Source organism: Dermatophagoides pteronyssinus, unplaced genomic scaffold (genome assembly GCF_027571235.1).
Source record: "Dermatophagoides pteronyssinus isolate colony J.1.1.1.1 unplaced genomic scaffold, Derpt_VIB-CSIC_2022.12 sq0003, whole genome shotgun sequence".
Classification (NCBI taxonomy): Eukaryota; Metazoa; Arthropoda; class Arachnida; order Sarcoptiformes; family Pyroglyphidae; genus Dermatophagoides; species Dermatophagoides pteronyssinus.
Window position 1 is genome coordinate 1,692,885 of NW_027461527.1, and position 26,452 is coordinate 1,719,336.

The 26,452-nt window shown below is 30.8% G+C and overlaps 5 protein-coding genes across 5 annotated transcripts; 3 read left to right on the top strand and 2 right to left on the bottom strand.

The window, feature by feature from the left end:
- The first annotated feature begins 331 nt into the window (after window positions 1-331).
- LOC113797932 (uncharacterized) lies at window positions 332-2,370 on the top strand. The gene is made up of 3 exons (XM_027348403.2): window positions 332-972; window positions 1,035-1,670; window positions 1,727-2,370. Exons 1-3 carry the CDS (start codon window positions 432-434, stop codon window positions 2,149-2,151), a joined length of 1,602 nt encoding a protein of 533 aa, XP_027204204.2. The 5' UTR covers window positions 332-431; the 3' UTR covers window positions 2,152-2,370.
- A 4,298-nt stretch (window positions 2,371-6,668) lies between these two features.
- Window positions 6,669-10,288, top strand: LOC113797980 (uncharacterized). Its single transcript, XM_027348454.2, has 3 exons — window positions 6,669-7,035; window positions 8,571-9,054; window positions 9,349-10,288. The coding sequence occupies exons 2-3, from the start codon at window positions 8,586-8,588 to the stop codon at window positions 9,873-9,875; spliced, it is 996 nt and encodes a 331-aa protein (XP_027204255.2). The 5' UTR covers window positions 6,669-7,035; window positions 8,571-8,585; the 3' UTR covers window positions 9,876-10,288.
- On the bottom strand, window positions 10,246-12,161 carry mip40 (Myb-interacting protein 40). The gene is made up of 2 exons (XM_027348440.2): window positions 10,946-12,161; window positions 10,246-10,871 (listed from the first exon to the last, which is right to left on the bottom strand). The coding sequence occupies exons 1-2, from the start codon at window positions 11,995-11,997 to the stop codon at window positions 10,721-10,723; spliced, it is 1,203 nt and encodes a 400-aa protein (XP_027204241.2). The 5' UTR covers window positions 11,998-12,161; the 3' UTR covers window positions 10,246-10,720.
- Window positions 12,162-12,477: 316 nt separating this feature from the next.
- Window positions 12,478-13,147, top strand: LOC113798019 (thioredoxin domain-containing protein 17-like; the record flags this gene model as incomplete). The annotated part of the gene is given in 4 exon segments (XM_027348496.2): window positions 12,478-12,563; window positions 12,565-12,726; window positions 12,786-12,867; window positions 12,934-13,147. Coding segments are annotated over 4 exon segments (459 nt in total), but the record flags the coding sequence as incomplete, so codon positions are not given.
- Rbcn-3A (rabconnectin-3 alpha) lies at window positions 13,114-26,014 on the bottom strand. The gene is given in 11 exon segments (XM_027348296.2): window positions 13,114-13,986; window positions 14,054-14,419; window positions 14,482-14,684; window positions 14,761-14,821; window positions 15,097-15,177; window positions 15,602-15,776; window positions 15,837-15,958; window positions 15,960-17,465; window positions 17,467-21,705; window positions 21,707-22,888; window positions 22,890-26,014. Coding segments are annotated over 11 exon segments (11,325 nt in total). The 5' UTR covers window positions 25,917-26,014; the 3' UTR covers window positions 13,114-13,623.
- Window positions 26,015-26,452: the final 438 nt, after the last annotated feature.

Below are 26,452 nucleotides of genomic sequence, written 5' to 3' on the forward strand. Positions count from 1 at the left end.
AAGTGTATCATAACGTTCGATATAGTGAGATGATTTTTGTGTTTTCCAATATTCGAATCGATCATAATCACAGATATTTTATTTATTTATATTAAATCGGATAACAAAAAAAAAAAAAAGATTCATGAATTTTCTTATCGATAAATGATCAATGGAAAACAATTTGGTGGTAAAACCGATTTTTTCATGCGAAAAACAAAGACCGTTGGCAATCATCATCATTGTCTTATGATTGGTTGTTTTTTTGTTGTATTCGATTGCATCGATAAAAATTGACAAAAAAAAATGGAATCGATCAATCGATAGATCGAGATCGACAATAATAATTAGATGTTACGATATTTGATCGAAAAAAATCGAAAACGAGAGTATATAAATGTCGAAAATAATGTCTTAGGAAAATCAATGAAGAATGAAATCTTTTTCAAACGATGTTTAACCAAAAATTTTCACTGTTGTCATCATGTTTGACAATCATCACTGTGATCTGTTCATTCAAATTGTTGATCTTTGCTGATACTTTAACGACCGATTCTTGGAACAGTGATGATGCACAAATACGAGCAAAGCCACTTAATCAGGATCAATATTTTAATCAATTATTATTAAAACAACAGAGCCAAAAATCTAATGGATTTCAGCCGAATACACCATCATCATTGTCAAATCATGATGACACGGGCGTGACAGCTGATGTTATTGGAAATGGTATCGATCATAATGAATTAATCGATGATATATCCTCATCTTCATTACCATCATTGGTCAAAGATAATAATATCGATGATACTGGTGATATACGAATAGCTGTTAAGAGTAAACGACGTTATGAATACGTTCCGGTTCATTATGATCGTGATGATCAACAACAAACACCAAGAATGATTGAAATTGTTTCGGATACGATGCCATTACGATTACATTTCAAATCACAATCAGCTGCAATTGTTGTTACACAATCACATATGTCGCGTAAGAATAATAAATATTATGTTAATCCTGCCGTAATTAATAAGTTTTTTCTTATCAAATAGCATCAATGAAACCGATTGAAGAAACTGTATCGATGGATGAACCATATCGATTATCGCATAAAGCATACAAACCAATTGTACAAGATGTAAATGAAATAATTCAACCTTATCGTAATATTGTTCAACAAGTCAAACCAGTAATCGAAAATATTCGTACAATTGTTCCAAAAGACAATGACATTCATCATCAACATCAATCACCATCATCATCGTTGCCCAATACACAATGGAATGGACATTTTCAAAAGAATAATAATAACAATAATAATATTAATGATAAAATCAATACGAAAACCTATACGAATCGTTTCTATGAACAACAACGTCAAACAACAAATGGTTATCGTGATCAAGTGAAAACAAGTGAAAGTCAACATCATGGAATACAGAAACGAACAGCATTAAACAAGAATACCGCACCCGATCGATCGATTCATCATAATACTAGACAAAACAATTTTCATAATTTTATTAGAAATCCAAGAATAATTCCAAAAAACAGCAATGACAATCGGAGAAAAAAGAATAATCATCTTATGCAGTTGGAATCAAGTTCACTGCAAAGTACCTATGTTCCTCGAATAATGAATGGCAAACATAATGAAAATGATCAAATAGTTGGTGATCTATATAAAGGTATGTAAATAATAAATTTAATCAATCTTATAGACATAAATTTTTTTTACTTGCAGACAAACTAATCAAAAAGAAAATGGACAATGGTATTGAATATTTTGATTCATACATTCGACATTCAGGGAAACATATAGATTTTTTGGAACATGATGATGACCATCATCATTCACATGATAATCATCATCATCTTATTGATCATATAACCAACGATAATATGGATGATACTGATACTATGATAGATTTGAGTAGTAATGATGACCATGGTCATGATCATCATTTTTTTAACGTTCATCATTCTCATATACATCATCCTCATCATAATCATCACTATACTGATGATGATAATCACCAACATATTATCGATGATGATGATGTAATCGCTTTGATTGATAACGATGGTCACAGAATAGACGACCATGATGATCATCATCACCACCATCATCATCTATATGATAATAATCATTTTTTCTCATCGTTTTAAAATTTTCAAAATACTATTGATGGCCATAAGAGATTAAAACTTTTCCCTTGTTTAAATTTGGATTTTCTCTGTTTTAAAAAATGAATTTATTTTTTTTAAATTATCTTTTTTCTGCTCCATTTATGTTTTATGTAACGCATCAATGATAAATCATATATATCAATCACATGATAAATAATTATATTAAAAATAATCATAACAATGAAGGCAATTCAAATTCGCTTTCAATTGATCAATTGAAATGAATGGATAAACCAAGAAAAAGAAACAAATGTTTATTTCTAAATTCAAGTTTATTTTGGCCGCATAATAATAATAATGAATGAATGTTGAAATAATCTCGAGCAATAGGATCATCATCATCATGGCTGATTGGATATCAAAATTATTCACAATCATTGATGACTTATATGGAAACAATTATTGATTATGATTATTGTTTCAGAATAAATAAGAAAAATAAAAAATGATTACTGTAAAATCATCATCATCATCATGATCATTATAAATAATATTAATAATAATGATTCTAGTCACTTTCTTACTCTTATCAATCATATCAATTGATGATCATAAAAAGATCATTGATTCATTTAGTTTGAATCCATAATTGTCAATCATGAATCATTAATACTATACCCGCAATAATATATTTATGAAATAACTTTTAATCAAGCTAATTTTAGCATTTTTAGTTGTGTATGTTTGTTATAACCAATCATCATGGTTAATTAAATGATAAACTGTTTTACTACTGTTGAGAATTCATATTGATCAATACGAAATTAAATTAAAGAAAACAAAATAAATATGAAACGATTGACAAATATGACAAATACTGTATTACGCAATGATACAATAATTATTTTTTTAAATAAATGAAAACTTTTTATTTTCGGGAAAAATTTACATGAAAAAACAGCAAGCGTTGACAATTTACGAAACTATTCATCATCGAAAGAATGAGTGAAAAAAAAAGTAAAATCAAAATTGGATCAAATCTAAACCCATTAATAAACGATTTCGAAGCATTTGCAACAATTAATCTGAAACACCTTTTGCTACGAAAAGATTTCATATGTTTTTCTTTATTATCAAGACATTTGAACTAATCATCATCGAAAAAAATGTTCGTTCATTTCATTTATCTCTGTTTGTAATTGACCTTAAAATTTTTCCTGCATTTGGAAATGGGCAATGGACAATATACCAACACACACACACACACGCTCTATTTGACAATCATCATTAAATCAAATACTTTTTATTTAATATTTTTTTCAGTAAAAGTTTCGAAAAAAACAACCGCATATCTGATCGACGATAAGTATCTTGGGGAAAAACTTGACATAAACATCGATTTGAGCGATAATTGATAAAATTTAGCCTGTCTCCTTTCAATATAAAAAAAATAAAATGAAACAATTCAAGAGAAGAAAACAAATTTCAAAAGATGGTCATTAATACATATTAAAATGCATATCTTTTTCAAAATTACAATATAACAAAATTATACTCCCGATAAGAGACAATAGTTATCCGTATTTTCTAATCGCAAATTTACAAAATGGACGGCACACAAACAAAAACATATTTCGTCATCAAACATCATTTTGCGGTGATGATTATAATGATGATGACCTCTACAACTATCAATATTTTTTCTTAAATATTTTTTTTCTCTGATTTCGAAACCAGTCTTGTCCGTCAATCAGAAAAAAATTATGATTTCCGTTTTTTTTCGCAAACACAAAATTGTATCCAATTTTTGAAAATGTTTTCTCTCATTGATAAAATTGAAAAGAAATTACAATTGATTATCAATGTCGTTAAAATATTTTTTATTTTTCGAACATAAACATGAAACCCGGATTGTGAATAATAATAATGGGTAAATACAAAAATTGGATGCGAAAAATATTGTTTTTTTTTTTCTTTTCATTGTGTTCATTGTCACACAATATTTATAAATTGAAATTGAGGAAGAAAATTGTTTGAAAAAAATATGCAAATTCCGTTTTAAATATGGAAATTGGTATCCATTTATTGTGTCATTGACATTAATTCAATTAATATTATTATCATTATCATCATCAACATCTATAACAACAACAACAACAAGTTATAATAATGTCAAATTAAAATTGTCATAATTATAGTTGTCGTTTTCAAATTTCTTTTGAATAATTTGAACGAAATTTCATTTTCATTACACTTTTATTCATATATGTCTGTCGGGTATTCACATCGGGAAAAGTGAACAATTTTAATTTTTTTTGATTGGGGGAAAGGGAAAAAACTTTTTTTTTAATGTTAATGATTGTAAAGATGATGATAGGTTTGACAAGAATTTTTTTCTTTGAATCAAATAAAAAAGGGCAATAAATTATTATTATTATGAAGTATATGCATTTCATTGACATTTGATAGGTGAAACAAAATTATTTAATTATTTTCTTTTTCTTCATAATTTTCGAATTCAATGCCCTGGAACATTTATCATCATCATCATCATCATCATCATATCTCATAAAAATGTTGTAGATATAGTCCGGTGGAAAATTTTGTCATTATAAAAAATTGTTTTTTTTAATAATAAAAAGAAATTAAATGTTGAATCCAATTTGCTATTTGTTCCACAATTAATCGTTACAAGATTTATTATTCACTTTTCATTAATATTGCGAATGAAATGATAAACATTTGGATTATCTATCCGGATCAATAGATATGAAATATTTCATCCATACATTCATCATAGATATTTGTTTGTTTGTTGTAAAATTTTGTTTATTTTATTGTAGTTGTTCCATATCGATCATGGCAAATAAAATATTTGATGTTTTTTTTCAAAGGTTTACGGTCAAGGTCCTTATGGCATATAGAAAATCTTAATTAGTGAATTAAATCAATAATTATCCGACAAAAAATAATAATAATAAAGATCCCAACTAACTGCCAAAAAAAATTTCTTTGCAGACAAACATAATCAATTTGAATCAATCAAAAAAAGGACGATATTTCTTTTGTTTCATAATGAAACAACAATACGTGTGTTTGTATTTTTGTGTGTGTAGGATGATAAGATTTCTGTTTCATTTCTACTTCATCAAAGTGGTACATCATTGCCGTTTATGGAGTTCACGGATTTGACATAAATTTGACATGATGATGGCCAGATGTGAAAGATTTGGATTAATCATCACAGTTATTGAATGATTTATAATTATCAACATTTTCAATGAATGATTTGATTTAAAGATTGTGATTTGAAAGTTCAGTTTGATCTCGAAACACCAAATGAAAAATCAAATTTAAATAATGATTAACTGAATTAATAAATCAAATTGGAAGAGTGCAAATGAAAATGAAAATATTTGGATTATCAAATAGTTCATTGATTTAGATCAAAAATTATTATAAATCAAATCGAACTGATCTACTATTGATTTATAATGCAATAAGTTTGACATAAATGACAATCGATCACGATTTCCTTCAATGTGATGAGAAGATTTTTATTTTTATTTTCTTTGACCAAAAACTTTTGTTAATAATAACATAATATAATTTGACTTTAGCTTTTAATTTCAATCATTATTTAAATTTTCTATTCAATTTTGTTTTCACTGTTGTTATTTAATTTTGTAATCACTTAATAATTAGTCAACAAAAAATGAAAAGAAAATAAGAGACAGCGTCTAATTTTAGATATCGATGAATTGATTTAAACAAAATATGGTTTTAAAAAAAGTTTATTGAAAATGAGAGACCGTAAAATTCAATTCAATAATAGAAAATTTCTAAACCTTAAAGCTTATGAGTTTTGTTTATTTTGTTACATTATTTAATTTGAAATTTAATACGATTAGCCAATTTTTTCAAGTTTTAATCAGGGGTCCAATTTAAACCAGATGAAAGAATGAAGAAGAGGGGAACAAAAAAAATTTGACATTTTCTCTCACACTTTCAATAGAAAAAAAACAGGATGTTTGTTGAATTTAAAATTGAAAAAATCTTTATTCACCAATTTTGGTCACCCTTAAAATCTATAACAATAATCGAATGAAACTGTTTTTTAAAAAAGGTAAATGTTTTTTTGGTGTTTAAAAAAACATTATGGTCGAAATAGTATATTATAATTACTATAACAAACAAAATAGGTATGGTTTAAACATAATTTCCAAAAAAAAATATTTTCACGTGTATTTCATTGTAAAAAACAAAGAAAAAAACAGTGAACGAAATTTTTCAAAATGATAATATAACAAAAAGAGAACATTATATAATAGGATACACTAAATTGGAAGAGAATGAATTAATGAAAAATACATTCATATCGAAAAGTATATTGGAAAACGTGTTGAAAAAAATATGTTGGAAAAGAGTCAATGGAAGTCCATAATTTCGACTCTTTTCATTTGTCAAACAAAGTCAACTTGTTGATTTTGTTATCAGTTTTTGTTTTTGTTTTATTTTCAGTCATTTGTTGATAAGGTTTAGCGTGATTAAGAGTATTTAAATAAAAACAAACGAAATTCTCATTAAGGCAATGATTGAAATATTTATGTGAAATACATTTTAAAAATAAGTGCAATAAAATTCTCATTAAAATCTAATCTAAATTTTTTCATAGATTATTTATATCAACAATTTCCGACCGACCAGCTTGTCAAAGTTATCCACGTGTTTCCATTTGTTTTTCAATTTCATGTTTTGAATCAAATTAAAACTTGTGTGAAAACAAAAAGTGTGTAGAATAATTATTTTACAAAAAAAAAATTAATAATAATAATCTGTGATTCTGTGCCTTAATGATTATGTTCAATTGAATTCAATTTGTTTTTTTAATTTTATTATTATTTTTCTACAACATTCAAACAGGTAAATATAATTGAATCACTTATATGTTATCCAAAAGATTCTAGATTATATTGAATTATATCAAATTTGATCGATTCATTTATCAAATTTGTCACACAGCACGCTCATTGTAATTTTTTCATGTTTCATATCGTTTTTATAAACTAAAAACAATGATAATCAATTTCAAATTATTTGAAGCTCGAAAAAATTTACCAGAAAAATTTTTCCATTTTTTTTAAATGATTACGTATTGAGAAACATTTCCTTCCGATGTGATGAAAACATATTCATAAATATGAATCTATTACATTGTCACATCATAAATCATCATTTGTTATAACAAAAATGAAATTTATTCATTTGATTTATGATTTATAAATTTATAAAAATCTTCAACAAATAACAATAACATTTGACAAATATATTTTTTTTTATACAATGAAAATTGATTATATCTTTGCGCACAATACTATCGGATGTTTTTATTTTTTGTTGTATTGTTTTAAAATTAGTTATTCAATTGCTCCTATTTCTTCTTTTTCAAATCGGTTATATAACAGCAACAAAATTATCATACAAATGCAAATAAAGATTTTCAATACATTTTTTGTGTGTGTGTGTGCGTGTGTCTGTGTGAGAACAAATATTACAAAACAAAACGAAAAAAGTTAAAAAATGATTTATTTTTCTCTTATAATAATGGTGCCGATGATAATCGACCTACCCGATCCAAATCCATTTCGACCACTACTATCATAACCATCAGTCAAGTGTGAAAATTGTATATGAAACAATAATCGTATGATTGAATATGAAACAATTTTGATTTTTCAAGAAGATTTTATTTTTACTAGAATTTATCAATAAATTCGGTTTTTTTCCTGAAAATCAAAATGGACAAGCATTTGTCTCCATACATACATAAATCGTCGCTTTTCAGGGGTTTAATTCGATTGTCGTTTTGATTATGTCATTTATTTTTCTGAAAGTTTTTTTCACATAGCGAGAAAAAAACCAAAACAGAAAAAAAATTTTACGATTTTTTCTTCATGGTTGTGTTTTTGTTATTCAATCCAGTTTTTGTTATTCATGTTTTTCAAATTAAATTAGCAACACCATCATTACCGAATGGCTGTGACAATAGAGAACAATAACTAAAATGAAAAAAAAGGTAGACTCGGTATTAAGTCTAGAAGCCTGATCGGGTTATATTTTATTTTTCACTTTTCATCTAGTTGTTGTTGTTGTTGTTGTTGTTGGAATAGAAAATTTACAAAAAAGGGAAAAAAATCCTGATCTTTAATTTTTTCTTCTCGCTTGAACAATAATAATTAGAGCAAAATTAGTTTATTTTATAATTTCGTTCATCAGCTCTTTTGTAATTTGAAGATCGAAACGACCGTTATGTATGGGAGACAGAAAAAAACGTAATCTTTTTTCTTTTTTTTATATAACTAGACGTTTCCTGTTTGATTATTTATGTGCCATCGATTATCAACAATTTTTTTAGTTTTTTTTCATTTAATCAGATTAACTTTCTTTTCATTCCATAGAATTTTCAAACAAAAATGTTATTTTCGTGGCAAATTTTCATCACATCAGCATTCATTGCTTCCGTTGGTTGTATAAAACCGGATAAAGATGAAATGATTGCTGAAGAAAGTGAACGATATTATTCTCCATTGAGATATTCATCACCGGCAGCACAACAATCATCATCACAATCATCATCGGGATCATCATCATCCTCATCGTCGAATCCTCGAAATGGTGGAGATATTTATAAAAAATCTGCATCTGAATATTGGCCACAAATGACCGATGACCATTCATCAATGATGCAAGATCCTTATTCTGATAATTCCCCATTTTATCCAATGACTAATTCAATACAACAGGCAGATTATCTAATGACCAGTGTCAATCAAGCATACCTGAAAGGCAAAGATATCAATGTTATGCCGGATCATAAACCAATTACACTTCATTATCGAACACATGCACAGCCGATTGTCGTACATCAGACACGACTTCCAGGTAATAATAATAATCAATCTTTACATTTATCAAAATAAATATAGAGTATGAGTTATTAAAATTTTAAATTAATTTTGTATTTTTTTATCGAAAATAACATTAAATGAAATCAGATGATCATAGCTTATAATTATTGAATTTAATCTTATTAGTATGATGACGGCCATTATCATTTTCAAATTATTTTTTGATAATTTCCTGAAATCGTCAGCTCAAATGAATTAACATTATTTGCGGTTGAAAATGTTTCAAGTTAAAATATGTAATAATTATCTCATTTTCTCACGAACATAGGACCAAAACCCGAGGTCAAACATACAACATCACATGAAGAGCCGCAACGTGTCGTACATGAAGTAATACGGCCAATCATTCAAGAAGTTCATGAAATTATTCAGCCATATAGACGTGTCGTTCAACAAGTACAACCTGTCATTGAAGAAGTACGTACAATTATTGCAAAAGATGCGGGAAAATCATCTAGTGGTATGGGTGCTGCAAATATGGATCGTGGTTCATATTCGTCAGCATCAGCATCATTACCACAATTAATGTCTCATAAACCAAATCCACATTATCAACATCAAAGTGTTTCTGGATCAAATGAAGTTCTTCGTCATTTAAGTCCAAAAACATTACAATCATATCGAAAGGCAATGTATGAACAAAGTAAATCGTCCGAAGATGATCATGTATTACCAATGGCAACAACAAATAATCAACAAAACAATCGTTTCATTCGATCACGAGTATATCTAACACCAAAAGGCGTGCCAGTATATCAATCCAATTATAGACCTCCAGTTTATTTAAGCGCTTAATATTGATGACCATTAATGATTTTTTTTCTAAACAATAACTAAAAAACCTAATCGATTGAACAATCAATAGGTTTTATTATTGCGTAAATATCTTAGCAATCATCATTATAATCACCCTAAAAACACATGAATACTACCATCTATAATTTATTATCATCAATCCATAATTTAGTGATGGCAATTGGATAATCAGAAAAAAATTTAATTTTTTTCAATCAATAAACTTATTCTACAGTCTAATCCCACCATACAATCCTTATTTTATACATTCATTGGTTATTGATGTATTATGTATAATATTTTATTATATTCTTTTCTTAATAAAATGAAAATTTATATATTAATAATAGCAATATATGGGGAAAAATAATTTCCTAAATAAAATGAACAAAATTATCATTTTCTGATGATAATTATTTTCATTATTATTATCATAATCATCAAGCGAACAACAGAAAATTCAAATAAAGAAATAATAATTGAAAAAAAAAATAAAAGAATTTCATTAGACTTTGTATTCTGTTTTTGATTATGGTGTTCATAATCATTTCATAATTAGTAACAATTAAGAATAATATGATGAGTGAAATAATTCTGATTCGATAAAATGAGATAATTCATTTGGATTTTTCATCGTAATTATCAAAATTGAACATTATTTTGCAATTGTTATTTTTACAGTTTTTTAATCGGAGAAAATTCCTATGAATAAAATCAAGTAATATAATTATTTGTTATAGCGATGATGATGTATTAGAATTTGAAATATGCTTGAAGACTATTATATTAATTGGATGTTTAGCATGCGTTTAATTCGTAACAATTTGCATTTCCTGTTATTGTCGTCATTCTTCATCACCTGCCGTTTCAGTTGTCGTCGATGATGATGAATGGCTTGTTGATGTTGATTGTTGTTGTGTTTCAGTTGGATCTTCTGATTCATATGGAGGATATTTATAGTAACTCATATCGCGTCCTAATTCACTATTATTGGCTCTTTAATCAAAACATCAAAATAAAAAAAGTAAGAATATTATAATTAAATTAAAAGTGACAACAATCTGACTTACTTATCGAAAATTGATTTAAGAATTGCAAAACTATGTCGGTAACGTTTTTCATTCTGTCGTAAAGCTTCAAGATTTTCTCTTCTTGTTTGCTTCCAACCGGGCATATTTAGCTTAAGCAATTCTTCTTGACTTAGATTCTCCATTGAATTTAGAAACGATGTATCATTGAATTGACGAGGAATTTTTTTATTTCGCACTTTTTCGGGGATACGTAAATTTATAATATTACCATCTTCATCAAGAGGTAATGGTTCAGGCTTGGGAAGATGACATACATCAACTGGACTGGCTGAATATGGACCATCTGGATCGGGCGGTTCATTCATTGGTGGTGGCTGTGGATTGCGTTTACAACGTAACATTTCTGGTATACCAATTTTATCACGTGCCCAAAGTCGACAAATCGGATATAATGGTATAGATTGATTTGGATTCATTTTACAATATGATGTTAAATCAACTGATTTTTCAAAGACTTTCACAACAAATTCATTAGCTGAACCTTTGCTTGGAGATACTTGTTCACTGGTTTCTTTGCGTGATTTTTTTGGCTCATATTTAACACGACGACTTTTTAGCTCGTAACCATCAAATGCAGAATCATTCTTGTTTGCATGACCATTTTGCGGTCGAGTTTTTATCTGCATCTGATTCAAAAGTTGACGAAATTTATTCCGAGATTCGATTAAACCGTTTGCATTTTTACGTTTTCCATATTGTTTTCGAGGAGTTATATTGCGTTCATTACGTTCGTTATTATTTTCGCCACTTTGTGAATTATTATCAATGCCAAGTATACTGTCTTCATCTGATTGCAAAGATGGAATTTCGGCCAAATTATGTGTATTTACTTTTTTATTTGGTGGCGTATATATTGGGTAAAACTTTGATTTATGATTACCAAACAAAAGATCAATATCATCGAATATTTGGGAAAGACTTTGGCCATTTTGTGAAAGACTTTGACCAGTTCCATTTACAATATCTCCAGTCTTTTCACTATTTTTTGTTTGTCTTCTTGCAATTCTTGATGAGGCTCGACTTCGATTCATGATTTTTAATGTTCACCAGATAAAATAGAAAAAGAAATTTTAAAAAAGAAATCAAAAAAACATTCACTATTCTTCATGCAACGAATTCTACAATTTAGAGATTGCAAATTTTGCGCTCAGTAAAATGAAAAATACAAAAAAGAATCGAAGTAAGGAACGAATTCATCGATAATACTAAGTGAAAATTTTTCTATTCCATCATTACCGCTACCACTGTGTGAAATAACAAATTTTTTCTAAATCGTATGTTGAAAGATGTAGCAAAATTATTTGCTGATTTCGCATTCGATCATCAGATGGCGATTCAAAATAATAATTATCATAAAAAATATCCTTTCGCAGTTTTTTTACAAGTTTTTTTAGCAAATCAATTGAGCGATAAAAAATAGGAGTTGATTATCGACAAACTTTTATTGATTTCCATTTAATCGATGCAATATTTAACACGTCATCTATTTGATAATAAATTTATTATTAAATAAATTTATTTTAAATTCTCAAATCAAAATGAAACAATTCACAATTGATAATAGCCAAAAATTGGATGATTTGATCAAAGAAAATGAAGATAGAAAAAGTAATTCTCTTGTTTACCGGCACTAAAAAATCCGATGGTAAAAGCTGGTGTCCGGATTGTGTAGTAGCCGATCCGGTAATCGAAAGTGTTGTAAAAGAAATTTTAGATTCGGATATGGTTTTCGCTACAGTTTTTGTGGGAGATTTACCAAGGTGAGTGATTAGAATCAAAATTGCTGAATATAATAATTAAAATATTTTTGACTTATCAGCTGGAAAAGTTCGGATAATGCATTCCGAAAACATCCAACATTTTCTATTAATTGCGTTCCGACACTCATCAATGTAAAAATGGTAAGTGTATAATTTCTCATTCCATGATTAATTAATTAATCATTGATATTTTACAAAACAACAAAGAACATGCGATTGGAAGAAGGTGGTTGTGCCGATAAAACATTAGTGAAAAAATTATTCGATGGTACATTGGAAAAAGGTTTAACAACTAAAGCTGGAACCTGTGTGGACGGTGTTTGTCGCCTCCGTTGATTTTCATGATATTAAATTTTTCTTGATAACAATAATTTTACAAAAAAGAAATTGATTAAAATTAATTTTATTTGTTTAAAATAAATTACCATCGGAACTTTTGTGACTAGATTTGCAAAACAACAAAATAAACACACATACAAAAATCATCAATCAATACAAGACAAAAAAAAATTAAGCACAAAATGTTAGTTGGTTTGAAGAAAAAAATTGATAGGTATAATTGTTTGGAAAAATGAGAACAAAACGATAAACAAAAAAAACAAGACAAACATTGCACATTGAATACATCAAATCTTAACCATGATGGCGATGCGAACCATGTGGATCAAAAGAAAACAAACAAACATCTTATTCTGGATTATATTAGAAAAAAGAATTGATTACATAAAAATGATGCAATGAATTGTTTCGAGAGCATCAATAGCAAACAAACAAAACAAAAAACAAACTGAACAACCGTTGATAAATAAATCACCCATGGAAAAAAATCATGATGAAATAAAAGAAAATGAAAGTTTTAGCAGGTTTATATATAAAATCACTTGTTGATTTGCCTTTTCAAATGATGGTTGTACCATTGATATAATTATTTGATTCGGAAGCATTTGCCAAACCATTTTGTTGATGTTGTTGTTGTTGATCATGACTATTATCATAATTATCAATAATGTTGCTACTTCCAAAAACTAATGATGCTGATGATTGAGAATTGGGCATGAAAAAACTTGATGGCTGACATTCTAATGTTGGCAAATGACGCATTTTTAATGATCCATCAGCACCGCAAGAAAATAAACGGCCACATGTATCGATGTATAGATGAGAAACACCCATTCCGATGTTACGGAAAAATGTATTACGTGCATGTTCACCCGGAAATGAATGCAGAAGCGAACGAGTAGATCCATAAAATGACCAAACCTTGAAAAAAATGAAAAATTATCCAGCAAATTTGTTAATACAACAAAAAATAAAGAAAAGAATGTACCTTGATATCACCATCAGCCGAACCAGTAGCAAAAAATTCTTCATTAGGTTCCAAGGCAATACATTTAACAGCAGAATCGTGTGCATGAAAATGATCTTTTTGAATACGTTGTCGAATATCGAATATGAATATATCGCCTTTTTTACCACCTGTTATAATTGATTGACTTAATGGAGCAAATACAATTGATGAAGCACCATTATGTTCATGACAAGCAAATGTCAAGACGATACTACGTTCACGCGGTACAAGTGTATCGATTAGCACTACATTACGATGATCAGTTGAATGTCCGGCGGCCATCAACAATGATGATGATGATAAAAATGTAAAATCACTGGTAGTCTTATTGTGACATTGAAAACTCTGAAAAAGAATTTATTTAAAATTTGAATTTTCCAGTGATAACATTCCATGATACAACATACCCAGAATGGATTAGCACTAGTATTTGTTGTTTGCCATAATGATAATGTTCCATCACTATCAGTAACACCAAATTTACTACCGGGTTGACTGAAACCAACATGAGTAACTTTAGCATAAGTTCCAGCTGGTCTTGGTGTTGATATGGGCTGTTGATGAGTCCATTCCCACAGCTGAACACAACCATCTTGACCTCCGGATAAATCTGGTGAATAAAGAAGAAAAAAAATTATTCATCAACAAACAAGATCCGAAAAAAATAAAACACTGAACAAAATTACATAATGGAAACGTCGGATGTGAAGCCAATCGGCGAACGGTTTCAGTTTTATGTCGTTTCATCTGAATAAATATTGAACAAAATAAAAAATATTTTTCAGGTAAAATGATTAATGACAATTATAAAAAACTTATTAAATCAAAATTTAAAATAAAATAAATAAATTAAAAATAACAAAAATAATAATAATAATAAAATAAGCAAATGAATGAAAAAGGATAAAACAAAAATGACAATGGGCAAATCGAATGAAAAAAAAACTGAAAATGAAATTAAATAAAATATTGACAAACTTCATATTGAAAATGATTTTAAACAAAACACATCATTAGCTTACCGGCTTAAAAACATGACGACTTCTTTCAAAGATATATTGACAAAAGTAAGGATTGGTATTGCCTTGAAAATGGTGTTTAGACTGATAACGGAAATATATTTTGTTTTGTTTTCATCGTAATTGGGTGTGTGTTTTTGATTTTTTTTTTTTGTATTGTTTTGTATTTTTATTTATTTAATTAATTTTTTTTTTTTGAATTGGTTTTAATGTTTGATTTGGGATAGCATTTCGATATTTATGATTACAAGTTAAGCACAATAAAGAAACGATATAGAATGAGAATGGAAAAGCCGGATAGCAATAAGAAAAAGAAAGAGAAAAAGAAATTTTTTTGGTTGAAAAAAATAATGAAAATAATTTTTTTAAATTTTCTACAAATTCTAAATAATTCTACGATCACATCCACACAAATACACACAAAATTAATTGGATCTTTTTCATTCAAAACATCCAATTTACCCATATGAATAATGAATTCAATTGGATATTTATCATCAGAACTCACCAGAATGGCTTGTTTAGTAGGCGTTTGTTGTTGTTGGCTACCACTTCCAGTTGTATTTACAGTCGATGATTGTTTTTGGAAAGCTAAACCTCCTGGAGATGTTTGTAAACGATCTGCTGGATGTTGAACCAATAAAAAGTCAACATGAGATGATGCTAATGATGTTTCAAATGATCTTTTAAAAAATAAATTGATAAATTTTATAAAAATCATAAACAATTCTATAAAGATTTACCTTTGTTTTAGATTGAAAATATCCATTTCAGTATCTTCTTCCAACCAAGGTACACATACTTCAAGTAATGGTTTAATATTAAGCTCTTGTATTTCTTTCGGTGTTGATAAGGCAATCAAACCCAGTATTCGAACGATTAACACAGAATGCACTGATATTATCTTGATCCTTATGAACAATACGCATCGGTTCAAGAATACGTCGCGATGCTGATCCAAATGAAGCAACAGATTCGGCTTTAGCTGCTTCAACATCGTCATTTGTTGGTTGTGTACCAGTTTTTACATTATCATTAGTATCATATTGGTCATTAACGGCTACTCCTGAATTAGCAATACAAACGGATGTTGCACCATTTTCCTGAGCTAATTTCATCGAACGATATTTACCAAATATATAACGAATGAAAATATCCTGAACAGATGGCTGTCGAATCAGATAATTCCAAAGACGTTTAGATGATTTAATTGATGTATAACCGGCACAAAATGGTGTATTATTAGTTTCGAATAATGATTTATATCGTTGTATCGAACCGCTTGAACGACTACTATCGACAAACATGTTGGGTAAGAAATGATCCGGAAGATTTGTGAATTCATTCATATAGAATTGCAATGAACATTGCCATCGAAATATTGTACGCAATGTAGAATGAATTAATGGGCTTGTCGTAGGAAGATCAGCTTTTTCAAGACCGGCCACTTGAAGAAAATTAACAATTTGTTCATAAGCAATTTTTGTCGATGCTAATCGAATGATACACCAAGCATATAGTTCACATTCGAGATTGGCTTTTTTACGTTCAGCCAATTTGTCCAAATTACTTTTTGTGGATTTCGAACCACTTGCCCATTCATTATATTCATCATCATCAATTATATCGCTTGTTTTAAATTTATTCGACAATGATATTTCATCATTTTCATCATCTAAATCATCTTCACTGCCAAATGAATCATAATCCAAATGTATTAAATCATCAGGTAATTCTGGTTTTATCATTAAATGATTGATAATTGATTTGTTTGGCGGAACAAATACTTCACGATATGTAGGTCGTTGTTCAACTGGTGCTAATCCCCCAGCAGAATTAGCTTGACCTGGTTGTTGTGCCATAAATGGATTGGTTATACTTTGCAATGTACTACTTGGAGAGGTAGCAACATTTCCAACAACTTCTGCTGCTTGATTCAATTGTTCAAGAATTTTCATATGTAATTTCATACGTTGTTTGGATAATGTATTTAGCAGATCATAATGTGGTGAACTTGTTGAATTTGCTTCATTTAATGCCGTTTCGTTTGGTGATATTGAACCGGGGCTCTGTCCCAAAGTAACTGTTGATGTTGAAACATATAAAAGTTTTTTAGCACCACCACCAAATAAATCACCCCAACTTTTTTCGGAAAATTTCACACCAAGCAAACGATAAAGAATGTTTGAATCACAAATTGTTAAAGCATATATAAGCTGGCTTAGATAAACGGCAACAAATCCTTCGCATAGTAATGTGTGTAATTTGGGAAGATCTTCATCTTTTTCTCGTACAATCAATGCTTGTAAAGCTTGAACACCAGGCCATTTAGCAGGACTTGTAGTTGGACCAGATTTATCTTCCGAATTAGTGTTTCCCGTAGAATCCTTTGGCAGCGAGATCTTTGTCTTTGTAACGTGATAGAAATGATTTTTTATTCACACTGCTTGCAGGTGCATTAATAGGACTACCTTGTGAAACTGAATCACAATCACAAAGTGATTGATAGACACAAGATGACAAGGATATACCGAGATCTCTAAGAATATGTATCAGTGTATACAAGGTTCCAATAAAATTTTGTTGCGATATTTGCGAATCTTGTGTCGATAACAATGAAGCGGCAGTACCAGAAACCATGAATGGAGGTAATGATAAAAAATCGGGAAACGAAAAATGATTTGTATTATTCCGTATGTGAACAATGGTGTTAATCTCGGTTAATGTTTGAAGAATATCATGTGCCATTGATTGTAGGTGACGTATAGGATCGGCAACAACAGTTTTTTGACTAGCGACCGAAGCAGTCAATAATGGTAATGTTGTAGGCAATGGTAATGGAGATAGAAGCTGTTGCTGAGGTGATCGATCTTGTTGCAGCTCCTGTAGTAATAATATTAATTCCATTCGTACCGAAGCTAATCCACCACCATGTCCACCATGAAGTGAACAATAACTGAGCAAATTAAGAAGTAAAGCTTCATTAGCTAAAAGCCAAGATTTTCTTCGATTACATCGTTCTAATTTTGATTGAAAATCTTCTTTATCAGCCAAAAGGATTTCATGTAATGATGGTGCTACTGATGTAGTTGAATTGTCGGATGATTTACGATTGCCAACAACTTTGACTAAAATACCGCTCTGTTTATTACTCAATGTTGATGAGCCTGTTGTTGGAACTAAACTATGGCCATGTTGACTATTATCAATACTAGATCGATATGAAACTGAACGCATTGAAAATGTATGATATTTACATATATCTTTGAGCACTTGCACAGATCTTTCAAGCCATATATAAAGCTGATATCGAAGCTGACCACCATCCACTTCGAAACCAGTGGCCAATGTGCTAAGCTCTTCCATGATAATTTTTAAACAGGAAATGAATTTAAATTGTTGAGCCATCACATCTATTTCGGTCGAATCGGAATCTTGATCTTCCTCTTGATTTCGGTCATTGAATAAATTGTCATCACTTTCACTCAATTTTTCATTTTCAAGCAATACTTTTTTCTCTTTAATTTCTTCATCAGATATTTCATCATCTTCATCTTTACCTAAATCAATTTTCAGCTCAAAATCACCCGTTTCAACAGGTGCAAAAAGATTAGATGCTGGTGCACCCCAATCAAATCCACCACCGCTATTACTTGAAAACAAATCTTCCGCTTTAGCTGGTGGTTTAGCAGTTGTTTTTGGTTCAGCCATATGACCTACAGCCGTAACTGCATCAGGAATGGATAATCGTCGACTACATTCGTCAATTTCATTCTTTTCAGAATCCGATACAATACTTGTCGGTAATCGTGACAAAACTTCTAATGCTAATGATGGACAACCAGCTTGAAGATGGCGATAAGCTGTCAAGAAAAATAATCTTCGTTCAAAAGGAGTGACAGCCACAGCATCTTTTGATTTATTTGATGATCGAGTAAACATATGAGATTTTTTCGATCGTAAAGTTGCATCCTGAATGTCGATATTTTGTCTTGCAACTTGTGCACGTCGTACAATCAATGGTTGAGTCCTTAGATAAAGATAAAAATTGAAAACATTTGAATTTAATCCTTCAAAACGATCTCTTCTCAAATTGACCAATTCTGATTCATTTGGAGTTGTTGGTGATTGAACATCAGGACTATTTGTAGTATAATGTTTAGTTCCAACATTTATTTCTAACAATGTGGATAACGATAAATTATATTCACCAAGCATCCAATAAGCCATACTTCGAAGAAAAGGATCTGGATGTGCATATTGCATATTCTGTACATTTTTTTGATAGCCAAGAATTTCTTCATTCAATAGACGTTTCATTGTTTCCGGTACAGCATCAATATCACTCCCTTCATAAAGACGAATAATAATCATTGCTAGCTGTAGATCATTTAATTTATTTAGACAAATTTCTACAGCATCCCAAAGTGAACCAGCCAATAGGAAAAATGATACAGAATGTTCAAATCGTTGTTTGCCCATTAAAACATAAGCATTTTTTAAGGCAGCTTTTCGCCATTTATCTTCGGCAAAATTATGCGAAAAAAAATCGGTCATTTTTTTGTCCTGACAAGAACGATACAATCCCCAGACAAGATTTTTCTTTTTCATAGCAAGATAATATAATGATGCGTCTAATGGATCATTTTTTGCTTTGAAAGCTGTTTTAGCTAAACGTTCAATAACTTTTTTCAGAAGACTATTATTTCGTATCCAAAAACCGACACCTAATTCACGAAGTTCTTGCCAACCAATTTTATTCGATGAAGCCAGGATCAATTGCACAAGTTCTTCTTGAGTTTCCGAATGAAATGCCCAGATAATATTGTGTGTACCAAGACCGTTTCGTTGTAATGTACTTCGTTGTTTTAATGACAAACATTTCAACAAATATACATGTTGCCGCATGTTTAATAAATACCGAAGACCACAATCATCTAATGAATTTGCCGTTATAGTAAGTTGTTGTTCATCCATTACACCGGAATCATCAGTTAAATTCGTCGATTCATCTTGAGTAGATCGAGCTTGATTCTGATCAATTTCATTGAACGATGCTAAAGAATCGGCTAAAGCCAAAAGATGCATCTGATCCAGACTGGTTAAACCGGGTAAATGTGAATGTGTTAGCAATTTGGTGAGTAATCGAGCTTGTTTTTGGTCAAAATGAATAGAAATATGTAGCTCGGTATCGGAATCTTGTTGCTGAGATTGTTGAGATTTCAAATATTTATTGGTAGCGACATTAGAAAAATTAAAAGCCGTTCGATTTCCAAGAAATTCATCCAATGTTTCTTCCACTTGTGTTTTGTAATTATATTCTAGAAAATCTGAATCTAAAACTTCGTTTGAATCTAAATTCCATGATAAGCCTGAATCTCTGACCGCAGATTTATCATTATCATTTGTTGCAATTTTATCTTTGGTCACTCCTTCGTCAGCTTGAATTAAGGCATACAATGGTAATGGTCGTATTGATGCGATTTCGGTGTAATCCAATTGAATTTCTTCCGCTACAATCGGAGCATTATCAGCATAGGAACTATCATTAGAATGAGCATCTCTTGGCGAATGTTGAGCTGCCATGGATAATGCACGTGTTCTCGTCCATTGTCTTGGACTTCGATCAGATAAGTCGAAACTAGCATGTTGTTGCTGCATATTTGCTGGATGATGAAGATATTCTTTAACTGAATTGATTGAACATAATGAATAAACCAAATGTGAAAGAATGGCACGTACACGATGAATTTTTCCAAAAGCTAATAATTCCATCAATTGTTTGGGATGATATTGTGGAATAACAAGTGAAGAATTGTGAAATGATTCGAATACACCAAAATCTTCAAATTCATCGGAAATGATTTTATCGGTACTTTTAACAAGTGCAAAACTAGTTTCTGAAATCGGCTGTTCTTGTTGTTGTTCATTAATTTTGTTTTCTTTGCCAGTGAACATTCGATCAGATTGAATGTCAACCGAATCGAATGGATAATAAAAAGCTAATGAATTTCTATGAACACGTGATGTAAGATTTTGTTCGAAAATGATAGGCAATGATGTTGGTAAACGAATTTTCCATTGTGAAAATATCAACATTTCATTATCCATACCGACGACAAGAATACCGTCGCGTACCCAAGATAATTGCATCGGTAAGGGAGGCAAACCATCAATAGAATTTAATTCGGCAACTCTAAGCATCATCCATCGGGTAACTGGAACAGTACTTAACGAGAGATCTAAAATGTTCGTTCGAAAACTATTTGGAGATGCAGCGGCAGCGGTTGATTGTTGTGGTACTAATGCCGATGGTGATGGTGAGATTATTTTTTCAATTCCAGCATCAACATTCGCTGGAACAATAGTATGTGAAATCGGAGCAAATAAAATTAATTTATGTCCAACCGAACAAGTAAGCATATGGCAGCCATCTTCGGTAGAAACCCAATCCAATATGATAGGTGATTTTTGGCAAAATGTGAACTGATTTCCTTGTTCGGCAATAGTTTGTTTCAATGATTGAAGTGTAGAACAACTGGGCACAGGATGAATTTTTTGTTGTTTATTGTTTTGCAATTGAGCATTTGGATCGGGATGCAAATCAGTCATGAATGGATTGGAAGTTTGAATATTTGGTGATATTTTTTGCGAGGGATTTACGATTACGTAAAGTAAAATCCATTAATGATCCTAGATTTTCTACCGATGATTTTCCGATCAATGGAATTCGATCCACCCGAATTGTATCTTCTAGAACCCATTCTGAACCACCGGATGATTGACATTCATAAATGGATATACCAACATTGATGAAACGACATTCTTTTTTAGCTTTTATTTCATCAGATAATTTGATTTCTTCTTGTTCATCAGAGAGATCGATATAAGAGTGACCATACTTGAAAGCACAAGCAATGCGTGCAGAATATGCACACGAAATCTGCAGAGGAGATCCAGGTAATTCAATTATGCTTGAAGTTGATTTATTAATCGAATCGCATTTCGATAAGGATTGATTACCAGTGATGGCCATTTCCCATTCAATCCATTCAAATTTTGGATCATTATAATTTACATCGTAATCGGATGTTGAAACTTTACAACTCCAAAAACGGACACGATTATCGCTACAAGCGGTGGTAATCAAATATGGAGCATAACAAGCTGGATAAATGTTTGAAGAGCTAAGATGTCCGGCCGATGGTGTAGCATGTATGATTTCGACATCTGCTGGCAACGATAAACGTTGTGTACAGACTTTTTTAGTTTTGATACGTGAAGGGGTTGTTTGATTTGCTTGATAATGACCAGCGTTGTGTTCGGGTGAAACACTTTGTGAACTATCTTCATCGAAAACATTTGACTGTTCACTGAAATGTGGTAATGTCGATGATAAATCGTTATGATTAGTCGATCCAGATGAGATAGTTATTTGCCACATGTGCAATGTTGATATTACACCGGTTGTTTCGATCACAACTAAATAGAATACTTCCTCAAAACTTGTTGAACCAAATTCGACATAATCATGGGGATTAAAATTAAAAGGCAATTTATCGGTTTTATTCGAATCAACACTGCGAGGAGGAATGGAAGAAGTTTCACGAGCAGAAATAGCAGTAGAATTATCTATTCGAATTTTACGATCACCAATGATCAGTTGTTCTTGAAACAGATGTAAAAGTTGAGTATTTTGCCAATCATGTCGTGCATCGACAATTGGACTCAATTCAAGTACACATCCAGGTCTAGCGGTTGATTGAAGAGACACAATTTTGAATAAACTTCGGAAAAGCATCATGATCGATTTTATCTGTATTTTTTCTCTCTCTTGTTGTTGTCATTTCTTCATCTTCGTCGTCGGATGAATCATAATAAAATCGACGTTGATCTTTGGTACAAAACATATAACGTTGAGCTTCCGCTAATAAGGATCGAGCATCAATTACTACTTGATAGATACGTAATTGACGACCATCTGAAGCAACAAAACATGCACTTGGAGAATTAGTTATTGGTCCTAATGCTGAACTTGGTAATAATGTTGGAATCCAAGCCACATTTGCAAATGATGTAGGTTCAAGTGAATTTATACGTGCTAATTCAGTAACACCGCCGGATTTCATTAATGGACCGACCGGTTCGACTTTCCAGAGAATCAATTCTGAACAGAAACCAGTGTTTGGAAAGGTTCGCGATTCAACCATTATTTGTTGTTGATTAGGCGTCGAAGGGGAAACCAAATATGCTGTTGAATCTGGTGTGTTGGGTGTATGATCAAAAGGCGAAACTGAATGTGCACGACTGCGAAATGTTCCGGGAAGATTGTGATGAGAAGTCGTTAATAGCAAAGGTAATACCGGATGGCAAGAAATATCGTTAACACGAAAACGATGACCACATACTCTAAGTGAATGACTAATACTCAACAATTGTGTAAAATGTCCTTTCTCACTAAACGATAATTTCCAAAGATTCAATGATCCATTATTATGTTTAGTAATCATACGCAATGTGGGTGTAGCATAACAAGTAGGACCAAACAATGGTTGTTGCAAATTATGTTCTTGATGAGTTTTATGAGCTAAATTAATAGGACGATTTTGATCGGTGGCCGTTGCTGCAAAATTGGATTGTAATGCAGCATCGATCATACTCGATGCGGATGTGCAAAATATCGTTTTCAAATTCAAACAACAATATGGTGAATAAAGAGAAACGTTATGTGACATGGTCGAAGCATCGCCCAAAGGCAAGGAATTCGGAATACGAGATGAGAAGCTGATCTGAGGTTGACGAAATACTGATGGACATGGTTCATCCAGCCATTCGACTAACCAAACTAGTAAACTGCCATCCAATGGATGAATACTGTAAAGCAAATCAGAACTTTGATTCCAATGACGCATTAATGTTTCAATTTGACGATCCAGAAAATCGGCGACAGTACGACGATTTTGCTGATCTGTGCCTCGATCCTGAAGCATTGCCGATTGATCTGGACCGACAGCGGTCATAAGTGATACGTTTGATGAGGAATTACGAGACGATGATGGAATTGCTGGTTGCGCTGAACCTGGTTGCTGATGTGATTGTAGCGAACGTTTTGTAACGAATGATTCTACAGTATTTTCGCTCAATGCTTGTGATGCTTCGGACATTTCATCTTGATCTCGTTGTTGTTCAGCCTGTTCTTGCTGTCGTTTTCTTTGTTGTTCACCCTCAACGATGCTTGCGACTATTTTATGCAAAATACGTTCAGCACTTTGTGTGAATGTCATTTCTTTATTATTAAGCCAATTAACAACAAACAATGGTTTATCTGATTCTTCATGATGATGTCGTTGCTGATGGCTATGCCTATTAGCTGATGAAATGTTTCCACCAGGAGAATCGAGACCAACAGTATCATTTTGACTGACAGTAACTTTTGGACCAAGATTACTTTGTGAATGTATATCGCTGTCAGAGGAATGTTGTGTCAAGCTTGGCACGAGTGGAATATCATTTTCAGCATTAATCGATGCGGTTAAATGAAAATGAACACCACCGGGTGTAATTGCCGTTCCATGAACACCATAGCCATGAAAATCGTGACATGAATATGTTGATGGAAGATTTAGTATAGGAGTATCATTGAAGCCATTTTGCTGTAAGTTATTGCTAGAATCTTCATGATTATCCAAATGATCATCACTTTTATTATGATGATGATGATGACGACGAAATGTTGATTTTTTGTGTCGAAAAAAATGAAAAATCTTTTGTCGATGACGTTGTGTTTGAGCACGTGGTGTAACCATATCGGAGACACTATCTAACTGAGAAACATTGACCAGATCATCTTCGGGCAAAAAGGTTTGTACCCATAATCGACAAATATTATCACGACATGAAGTGACTAACATGTTGGCTACTGAACCTTTTGGCATATATTTGCTTACTTTTCGCCAAGAGATTCCAATGACAGCACGTGGATGTGGAATATAAATAAAACTATAGTTTAAATTCGAACGATATGATTTGCCATGTCCAACATGAGGAATCATGGATGATGTCAACGAATCTGTTGAGCCTTGTGAATCGAACAAATTCGATGGATAGTTTGGCGTAGTTGTTTCATACCAGATTTTGACCAAACGATCAGCACGGCCAGTGGAACAGAACAAAGTACCGTCTGGTGAAAATGACAGATGACAAATGGGTGTTGATGTTTGACATGACCAAACACAGTTCCAGCTATTTTTTTCTTTTATTGTTTCTTTGATTGGTTTCATACGTATACCTTCATCACAAGATGATTTTTGTTGTGATTCATAGCTATTATCATTTGAATTAGTAGGATTTAATGATGTTGATGATTGCCAAAGTTGTATCTGCACACCACCAATCAATAATTTCGTGCCTTCGATGTTCCAAGATAAAACACTAACCGAACAATTTGGTTCAATTTCACCGATTTTCACCCATTTATAATCTAGATGATGTTCAGAAATCTGTTCAGCAATAGGTATTGGTTCGAAAATAGCTATCCGATTCGATATACCAGTGTTGGTTGATGGTACCAATTGATTAGATTTGATTGGACCACCATAACAGGCGGCAATTTTTCCAACATCGGTCGATGCATTAACACAATTAACTTGAACATTTCCATTTAATGTTCCTGGTATGATTTGTACTGGTTGAAAATCACCGGATAATATCACTATATTACAACCAGAACAATAAACAGTAAAATTAATGCCATCAATACAGCCCGTTGAATAAGTATTATCGCCCGAATTGACAGCACCAGTTAATATCTGATGACATTTCATTATGTTGTGTTGAATTTAAAATTATTCTTTTAAAAATCAACATAAACAATTATTTATGACATTGAATGTTATTTTTGATGATTTTCAATTGATGATCACTGTAACAAAAACAAAAAAAAAAATAAAAAAAATAAATAAATATTTTTGTTTTTTGAAAATTTTCAAGTCAAAAAAAACAAACAAACATTTATCACAATCGATAAAACTTTTAGGTCTTATTATTGTAACGCAATAAAAAAAATCTATTCGATTAACATTAAATCCAGAAAGTTAAAAAAAAATAGAATCAAAAGAAAAATATCAACAAAAAGGGAAATGAAATGAATAACAATTTGTGTAAAAGTAAAAGTAAAAATATAAAATCACAAAAGAAAAACCTGCATTCCTCCCACTATATCATCGATTACAATTAAGATAATATTACATTTATTAATAATTTTATAATACCAAAAAATATATATGGATATAATTGCAATTCAATTACGTGATAATCATATTATTTTTATTGCCTATGGAAATGATAATGATTACTCGGT

Bases quoted from the DNA above. Each gene is read 5' to 3' on its own strand.
- LOC113797932 (XM_027348403.2), top strand. From the start codon at position 432: ATGTTTAACCAAAAATTTTCACTGTTGTCATCATGTTTGACAATCATC. The intron at 973-1,034 runs GTAAGAATAATA...CTTATCAAATAG, and splicing joins TACACAATCACATATGTCGC to CATCAATGAAACCGATTGAA. The intron at 1,671-1,726 runs GTATGTAAATAA...TTTTACTTGCAG, and splicing joins AGTTGGTGATCTATATAAAG to ACAAACTAATCAAAAAGAAA.
- LOC113797980 (XM_027348454.2), top strand. From the start codon at position 8,586: ATGTTATTTTCGTGGCAAATTTTCATCACATCAGCATTCATTGCTTCC. The intron at 9,055-9,348 runs GTAATAATAATA...TCACGAACATAG, and splicing joins ACATCAGACACGACTTCCAG to GACCAAAACCCGAGGTCAAA.
- mip40 (XM_027348440.2), bottom strand. From the start codon at position 11,997: ATGAATCGAAGTCGAGCCTCATCAAGAATTGCAAGAAGACAAACAAAA. The intron at 10,872-10,945 runs GTAAGTCAGATT...TTTTGATTAAAG, and splicing joins CTTAAATCAATTTTCGATAA to AGCCAATAATAGTGAATTAG.